The following is a 9,823-nucleotide window of genomic DNA, read 5'->3' on the forward strand; positions in this document are numbered from 1 at the left end:
CAATAAAACATTAAAATATGTCAAGTTTTGATTGTTTATAACATGTTCAAAGATTATGATGCCAAAATGTTAAGAGCCTAGAAGCAAATGATGGTATATATATCATTCCCAACAAAAACTGAGTTCCCAATGGCATTGAATTGTGTTCAGTAAAAACAAAATCCTGAAATTGTTCTATCTTGTTGGATGTGTAGGACACACGTAATTTTTTTAAGAAGGACACGTGGGTTTTTCTAGCATTTTGTCACTTGGAAAAGGCGTTTTTGTTGTTTTTTCAAAAGTTTCCACACTTTCTGAGTTAAGAGCTGAAAACATCACTAATAGCAAGGGTACCCAATTGATGTCTAGAACTGGGCAGTTAGTGTGATTTGATAGTTAATTGTTGGGCTTGTTAATTGATTATATTTAACAATTTAATTATTCTCACACAAGACTTAGGTAGTGGGAATAATCAAAAACAATAATTCTATTAGTTGATTATTTTTGAGAGTCGTGACACTAATCAATTAAGCTGATCAACCATGAATTAATCAAAAATAATGAGAAATTATAATGACAATCTTTCAATTATTTGGATAATCAGAAACACTAATTTTGGATGATTAATTATTTTTGTGACATTAATCATAATCTTGATTAATCAGTTATTTTACATGATATTAATCGATGTAGTCAGTTCTCATAAATAATCTATTAATTCAGTTAATTGCCCATCTCTTCTGATGACCTTGGCAAAGTGGTTTTTGAAGCTTTTTGTTTTTTTTCCTATTGCTCATAATTGAGACTATTTATTACTAATTGTATTTACTAGCAGAAATATCACAGGAAGCTGTTTGTGCTAGTAATTACTAATCATAGTATTCATACCTCAATGAAAACAGTTTAGAAGCATTGAACATTTTATAAAAAAGGATATTTTTTTCTCTGAAGTACTGTGTGGGAAAAGTGTTAGGATTGTGCTCTTTAGTCATATGCAACTCGTATGACTCATTGACTGTCAGTGATCTTATTCATAGTGAGATGGAGACATATATTCAGTTCAGTTGTGTTCCTCCAGGGAGCTCTACACCTGTTATTGAGGGCAATCCTGGACAATCTGGAGAGATTGTAGATTAGCTTTTTCCTGCACCTTCCTTTATTCTTTTGGCTTGTCAGGTGGCCATTTTGGGATCAGTTGCATCAGGTTTCTTTTCTTTAGTTGGTCCATCAAATGTGTTATTTTTTGGGTCTTCCTCAGTTGCTTTTGAACCTGTACCTTCCTTGATAGATGAAAGGTCTGTCAATGAATACTTGGTTCTACCTTCATCCACTGATATTGTGGTTCATGCAGAGAGGTTTACTGTTCAGTTACATGAAGAGACAGCTATGCCTTGTCTGCCACAGTTGTCAGAGCTAAGTGATTTAGCCTACCATTTCCAGGTGGAAGCATATTCCAACACTCAAAGAATACATCTGCTTCAGGAAATTTGGGGTTCTAGAGTCTGTAATTAACCTGAATAGATCACAACTTCTAAGATTTGTCTCACCCTATATATGGTGCCAAGTTAATTATTATCACTATACTTTGTTGGAAGGTTCTGAGCATCACCATGTCCTTTGATGTTGAGTTGGGACCATTGTTAGCATTCACATTGGTTCGATTATCAGCTTCTACATTCATCCCTGTTGTTGTTGGCATCTTGACTTTCCTCAGCTTCTACAGGGAGTCTTATTTTTGCTCCTATTCAAGGGTTCCGACCCCGACATCAGTCCCTCTGTTCATTGATACCCAAAATAATTCTGTACATATCCAAGGGTTCCAACGCTCAGTTGGAATGCCATCACCAGCATCTGTGAATATTGTATGCCTTTTGAGTCTGTGGGGGCTTGACTCAGAGAATTCCTGGACAACCTTAATCATGTATCCATGGACACTACAGGTCCTTGAGTCAAGATTAGTCATGCACTTCACATCTTCACCACCATTATCTACCCAACCTGTAGTGTTTCCACCTCCCTCAGATCCTCAGATTTTGGAACTTCATTTTAGGGCTATCAGAGTTTTGGTGGTCTGGGGGCAGAGAGAGTTTTTCTGGGGTTTTATTCCTATCTGTTTGTTGGGCCCAAGAAGACAGGAGATTGGCATCCAGTCATCAATCTATATCAATTTCCTAGATCCTCCAAGGTTCACAAGTGAGTCATTCCTCATTCTGAGTCAGCATTTTTTAACTAAGATTGTGGATGTCCAAGTTAGATGTCACTAACTCCTATCTGCACATTTCCATAGTGGTGGCATTCCACCACTGTATGTGTTTTTTGCACAAGGGTCAGGTGCTGCAGTCCCTTTGGACTAGTATTGGCACCATATGTGTTCTCCTGAATCATACAAGTTTTTTCTCGTCACCTATTTTCCATAGGCCTGTGTATACACCATTACATGGATGACTGGTTACTGCTAGCATCATTTTGTCGATTGGCAGAATGTCACACCCGGATTCTACTTTCAGAAACAACCAAGGCAGGCTTCATTATCAGAGCTGAGTCATCTATTCTTGCTCCAACACAAAATATCATCAGTCTGGGTATTTTTTTTTTTTACCATGTATCTCAGTTGACTCATTCTCACCTCTCCTTCTCCCACTGCAAGGATTGTTCTTTCACTTTTGGGAATGAACCATCACTCAAATCCCTCATTCCTTTGGGATGAGCACACAAGAGATCCCTTCAATGGTCTTTATGCAACCAGTGGATCATGAATGGCAATTCACTGGGTACCATAGTTTCATTATTCAGGATCATTCTCTTTGATCTCAAAGGGTGGTTAGATTGGAACAATACTAAGATTTGGGTTCTTCTGCTACTATCTCATCCAGAGATTCATCTCTTCACGGATACCTCACTTCATGGATGGGGTGCATATCTCAATGGTCAGGAATTCCAGGGTCTACGCATGGATGACAAGACTTCCATGCACAATGTTTAGACCTTCAAAAGGTGATGTTTCATGGTCTGTGCTTATTAAGGGGAAAGCAGTTAGGCTTTACTCCAACAATTCCATAGTGGTGTCTTGCATTTCCTGGTAAGGAGGCACTTGGTTCAGGGCTCTTTGTTTTCAAACCTTGGATCTTCTTTCTTAGGACCACTCCTATGATATCACCCTACTAATTACTGTGTTCCATGGGTGATGACTTCTATGGCAGATCAATTGTCTTGACCCAAACAGATTCTCCCAACAGAATAGATGCTGCATCACAAGGTTTTTCTGTTGGATTGGCTATCATTTTGAAATGCTGATGATTGGTGGGTAGGCCACTTATTGGGACACCCAACTACTGGCACTTTGGTCTCAGATACCTCACCTTCGGGCTTTGACAATAGATGCATTCCATCAGGACAGGATGGGATTACAACTCTAGGCCTTTCCATTGATTTGTATGTTATCCAAGGTACTAGCTGTGATTTATTCCAACCCATTGTTGGATCCCTTTGATAGCACTGGATTGGCAGCTAAACCCTGTTTTCTGCTTCTGCAGTACCTTCAGTAGTGCCCACCTCTTCCAATTCCTCTTTATCCATCTATGTGGAGGCAGCCATGATCTGACATTGTACACCCAGCTATCCAGAAGCTCAAATTTCAGGCATGGAAGTTATGAATGGCATACATGTTTAATTTCTGAGGTTGCCATGTATCTGTCTCAGTTTTTGCTTAGTCTCATAATAGACATTTATTAAAGGAAATTGCACACGTATCAGCAATGATGTATTGCGTGGAGGTTGAACCCACAAAGATCAGAAGTGCCAACCATAACTCGTTTTTTGACCTGGCTCTTTGACAAGGTTTTTGCATCTTCCACAATCACCCTGTATAAGGTGGTCTTATTGACTACTTTTCAATACTTGAGACAAAATTTCTTTGAGTCCCCAGTACTCTGCGGCTTCCTCACATCGTTTTGGGTTTTCATTCCAAATGACCATTTCAGTTACCTAACTGGTATATTAAGGTGGAATTACATGCCCTTTCTCAACACCCATTTGAGACTTAGCCTCCTGTGCCATGTATCACCTTTCCCTGGAGGTTTATTTTTTGTTGCTGCTGACCTATGGATGTTGCTGCTCAGAGTGGTTTACCCTGATTGTGCATAGGACGCTTTATCATTCTACCTACATCCTCAGACCATTCTTCTTATCTGAGACACTGGCAGCAAGAGAATGGGATAAATCCTTTTTCCCAATTTATCTAATCACTATTTCTTACTTCTATGACTGCTCAGATCTCGATCATTTGTTCTGTCCAGTGAGGGTCTTGAAGGTTTTTTTGCCTATGCTAATGCCTTTAGAGATGTTAGACAACAACTTTATTCATTAGGATCATTCAGTTTTCCAGTAGTTATCCACGGTTACATTGATGAGGTGGGTAGGAAATTGATCTATATCACTTATTCTGGGCTCTCTTTAAAAGCAAGGAGAATTCTGTGAGTCACATCTCATCAGATTCGTCACATTTCTATGCCCTTAGTAACCTGGTTGAATTGCCCTCTGGAGGACATTGTGCTGGCTGATATGTGAACCTTCCCTGATACTTTTATCTCACATTTTTGGCATGATCTGGCAGTATCTTCATCTAAGGGTTTTCGACCAACTCCTGTAGCTAACTTAACCACATCCCTTAGATTATACAGAGGGGTGAGTATTTTCATTGCTACTCTTGTCTCTTCTTGACCTTTCAGAGTCCCTTACCTCATTTTCACAAGATCCCTCTCTGTGGTGAGCATTGCTCAGGAAGGTGTCTTTTTATCAAACCAATTCCTCACTAGCAACCACTAATTCAGTATGCTCTATCTAGGTTGCAGCAGGCTCTGTAGAATTAAGGTGTTCCATAAGACCACCTAGAGGCTGCCCGGGTGGGATTACTGCATTATGCTGGACCACCATTCATGGCCTGTCATGAGTAAATCATAAGGGTATCCTGCTTGTCCCTGCCAATCATTGGATTGAATAAATCAGGGTCGGTTTATTTTTAAAAATTTAGGGAACTTGGTTCACTGATTGCACTGTTTCCAGAGCACTGTTCCTCAGGGTCTCCACAACACGCATTACCCCCCCCCCCCAGATTCTACTAATGGTACTAGGGAGTCATTACCACAAACAGTTTCAAATCACTGGGGTGATGGACAGAGACTTTTTCTCCCGAGTGTTCAAGTAAATTCCTCCACTCTTAGAAAGAGGGCAAAGTTGGGGCCCTCCTACCCGGGTCCTTGGATATTTTTCCCAGATGTTGGTAGGAGTGGCACCAGCCTATGCGGGAGCCTACTTATAATACCAGCTATCTGGTTGGGGTATGCATGGCCCTTCTTTTTGATCAATGCTGATTCAGTACATTGTTCATGAAAGAGGGTCCACTGTATTCTCATAATTCTGAACACAGAGCAGTTGGATCCCATGTCCTCCCCATAATTCGAGGGGCAAGTGGGATGTACCTTGCTCACACGGTTAGGGAGTGAGGATGAGTGTTCAAAATTCCAGACCAGATGAGTTCTGTTTCCTTTGGTTGAGTAAGGCATACATGATCCTTTCATTCTGAGCCTGGGATGTTGCCTTTCAGACCTCTTCAGGTTGAGGAGAAGGTTTGTCCACTTCATCTATGGCTACAAGTTGGGATCCACTCATAAATTTATATATATATAACGTTTGTGGTTCAATTGCCCTAGCCATCAACATGGGATATAGGGACCATGATTTAATTACAGCTCTGAGTAGTAGAACATCGTCTACCTTGTTGGGGCCTGGCCTATAGTGATGACAACTCATGTAAAATTCTACCCATAATACAGGAATTAAGTTCTGGGTGAAGAACATACCTCTTCTGTATGTAGTGCAGTTCTCCCAATAAGGTGCTAATCTTCTATTGACACACCCAGGATCTATGCAGATGCTTTTTGTATGGATACTGTCCTCACCAGCCTCTCCACCTTATCAATGTGGGGTTCTAGCTATAAGTGGGAGAAGAGGTGAGTATGTTTTTGAAGTTAATATTTTCCTAAATTGAAAATGTATTTCCAATAATACTCACCACTTCTTCCACTCTTCCTCCCCGCTAAGAGCCAGTGGTAGAAACTGGTATTGAGTCAGTCTCGAAAAAGTGATAACATTGTCTGAGTAAGGTGCTTATATACAGTACCAGGATAGAGGGTGCATTATCACAGGTGGAGAGTGTCATGAGATAAGTGTCGCCAAAGGTAATTGAGTGTGGTATAAAAGACTGGAGCAAGCGAGAAAAAATCAGACCATTACTTAGATGGGCAAAGGAAGAAACTATGGAAGTTGAGTAATAGCTATAAGTGTGAGAGGAGGTAAGTATTATTGGAAATACATTTAGGAAAATGTTAACCCTTGTTATTAATAGTATGTCTCAGAGATAAGTGCTTTAGCTTTTTTCTTCTATACATTAATGATATTGATAAGGGTATGATTAGTAAATTAATTAATTTTGATGTTAACATTAAACTTTTGGGTATTTCTAATTGTACTGAGGTTGAAGTACTACAGAATGACTTGGATCAATTGGTAAGTTGGAGAAATAGCAGCAAATATATTTATATTAAGTGAAAGGTAATGCATTTGGGTTGTCATAATTTAAATTACATGCTTGACATAAATGGGAGCCTACTGAATAGCACAGTTGGAGAAAAGGGGTCTTGGCAAAGTGTTAGATAAATCAAGCAAGCCATATGTGGCTAATAGTAAAGCTAATAGAATTTTATAGAATATTTATAGACATATTGATTACAAGTCAAAAGTGGTAATTATCTCTATACAAATCAATAGTCAGGCTTCACTTAAAATTTTGTTTGCAGTTTTAGTCTACTTATCTAATGAAAATTATTGATCTGTTGAAAATGTCCACAGGAGGGCTACTACACTATTTAAATATTTTTCTTGATCTAGTGAGTGCGAATTTACAATGCAACATATTAACAGAAATGGTACTTTTCTATATGTGTTACATTGTTATTATTATTCTTAAACACTAGTTTTTTATTATTGCATTTGAATTTTGTGTTGAAAATTTCAGACATTTTACATTTATTCTGATAAATTTTTAACAACTTAGTTACCTGAAAATTTTAATGGTACATCTGTAAATTTATATCACAAATACATTTTTTTTAAAGCTAAACTTCAAACCTCGTATATATAAAAAATGGGTTGGGGGATTTCTAATGTAAATCACAAAGTGCTATTGAATTAGGACACTTACAATACTTTATGTATAAACCAAGAACATTTTTGTGAAATTGACTTAAGTTGTAGAAATGGTTTGAAATCTATTCCTCCCCACCTCAAATTTAAGTACATGTATATATAAGATTCCCTTGTGTTCATACAAATTCTTGATGTAAGTTCTGTGATGTTTCATGAACTTAGGAAGAAAATGAAGTAAAATGAACAGCATGAAGGATCAGCAACCATCAAGGTCCTCATCCACCACACAAACAAGCTTTATTCCTCGTCTACGACGATCTCAGTCTCTTCGGGAAAATGGAGAACATCCTATTTTGGCCCCTTTTAATGAAGAGATAAAAGATTTTAAATTAACTATACCTTCTAGGCGACATTCCATTACATCAAGAGTTCCTGTACCTAAAGTTGGTCAGAAGCAATATGGTTCTATGGAGCTACAAGTAAGAAGTCGCAGCTCGAGCATTGGAGATCCAAGGAATGGTCAAGAATATTCTACACCGTTAACTCCAGATGAAGAAAATAGTTCAGTAAAAAGTTTTGGGAGCTGTGCCACCTTCATGTCATGTGATATCACTCCAAGAGCAGCATTTAGCAAGTCCTCATCATATGGAGTCAACTGTACATACCCTGAAAAGAAGTATGTCCTACATTGTCAGAGAAAATACGAGTCTCCTGAAGAATACCTTACACCAACACAAAGAAAAAACAGACAGATTCGCCAGCTAAAGGCTGCATTGGTCAGAGCTACAAGAGCTTGTGAAGTCAAAGATGTTGAAATTGAACGCCTTTATGCAGAGATTGAACGATTACGTAGGACCCAACTGCAGGTTGGTATCAACATGATATTTTTTCTTAAAACACTTCAGTGGCATGTTTAGTACTATGAAGTTATATTTTCTTTTTAATGAATTTTCATCAAACATTCAATTCAGAATCTATTACATATTATTAGACTGTTATTAGTCCTTATCTAGTAATATATGAAATTGCAGTTAAATAAGCAATTTATTCAGCAATCAACATTTATTGAGTGAATTAAAGAATAACGAGTTTTAACTTTTTTCTATTAAAGCAATCTTAACCTAAGTAACATTGGTTTCAATTGTAGTATGTAAGCCATATGTTAAGTTAAAGCTACACTATTATTTATACATATAAGATAAACACAGAGAACAGGCATCGCTGTGTTACGTAATCAACAGACACATTCATGAATTATGTACAAGTGGAATGCATGCATACCATCACATGTTGTCATGCTGATGGAAATAGTAATGGCAAATGTTTCAGTTACATGGATAGTTGGAATAATGAAAAACACCATTAGTTGATTATTTTTGTGAGTCATGGCTCTAATCAAGTAAGCTGAATAACCCTGAATTAATTGGTAGTAATAACCAGAAATAAAAATGGCAACTTTTTGATGACCAATTTTGATCAGTTTGTTATTTTCTTGATATTAATGGATTTAATCCTAATTTTTTAATGAATTATTTTACTTGACACTAGTCTATGTAATTGATGCTCATAAGTAATCTAGTTAATTGTACAGCTTTTCTTGCCACAGTCTTTTTTTTTTTTATGTATCTTGATTTGTTTGAAAACTTTATCAGTGACAAGTCTTAAGTTTGAATTGAATTGCAACAATTTTTTTTTTCATTTAACAATTATCCGTTTGGGAATTTTATTCATTATTTCATGAGTCAAACTGTGTAACGTCCAAGGATTTTTATTTTTTTCTCTTTCTGATTTGGAAAATTCACTGCTACCTTACAAGATGAATCCTCATCGTTTCATTATTAATGAAGTGCTTTTCTCACCTCTTTTTGGATGTCCTGTCTTGAACTTTTGACAAATCCTATTTTTCAATATCCTGGAGTTTCTGACTATTTATCATGATCTGTTCTTGACCGATTTTCATTTTGTGGCTTTTTTCTTTATGAATCTTGCTTGGGTTATACATCCTTATTCCAACTTTGTGCTCACTCATTCTGAAAATTCTTATTCTAGCTTTGCATTGTTCCTATATCATATGCTCTTTGCTTCACTGAATACTTTGCAGTGGTATTGTTTCGCAACCTCTTTCTATTCAAAATCTGTTACTCCTGGAATGGAATCTCTGAGATGTTTTTACCTGTGTACACTTTTCTGTTGAAATTTTTTACTTCAGAAGTACATGTGGCACTACTAATTTTGATTAACTTGTCAGGATACTAAGTAGGTACTGAACTTGGTTACTCCTGGAATGGAATCTGAGATGTTTTTACCTGTGTACACCTTTCTGTTGAAAATGTTTACTTCAGAAGTACATGCGACACTACTATTTTTGATTAGCTTGTCAGGATACTAAGTAGGTACTGAACTTGGTTACTCCTGGAATGGAATCTCTGAGATGTTTTTACCTGTGTACACTTTTCTGTTGAATTTTTTTACTTCAGAAGTACATGTGGCACTACTAATTTTGATTAGCTTGTCAGGATACTAAGTAGGTACTGAACTTGGTTACTGCTGGAATGGAATCTCTGAGATGTTTTACCTGTGTACACTTTTCTGTTGAAATTTTTTTACTTCAGAAGTACATGTGGCACTACTAATTTTGATT

The 9,823-nt window shown here is 37.3% G+C and overlaps 1 protein-coding gene across 2 annotated transcripts in view; it reads left to right on the top strand.

Moving 5' to 3' along the window:
* LOC106457298 overlaps positions 1-9,823 on the top strand; it is a 28,825-nt gene that overhangs the window by 6,657 nt on the left and 12,345 nt on the right. For both annotated transcript variants that reach the window (XM_013916686.2, XM_022383163.1), the window contains one exon: positions 7,405-8,048. In XM_013916686.2, coding sequence (XP_013772140.1) covers positions 7,422-8,048 — 627 coding nt within the window. In that variant the 5' untranslated portion in view covers positions 7,405-7,421. The remainder of the gene's footprint in view (positions 1-7,404; positions 8,049-9,823) is intronic.

This window comes from Limulus polyphemus, unplaced genomic scaffold (assembly GCF_000517525.1).
Source record: "Limulus polyphemus unplaced genomic scaffold, Limulus_polyphemus-2.1.2 Scaffold314, whole genome shotgun sequence".
NCBI lineage: Eukaryota > Metazoa > Arthropoda > Merostomata > Xiphosura > Limulidae > Limulus > Limulus polyphemus.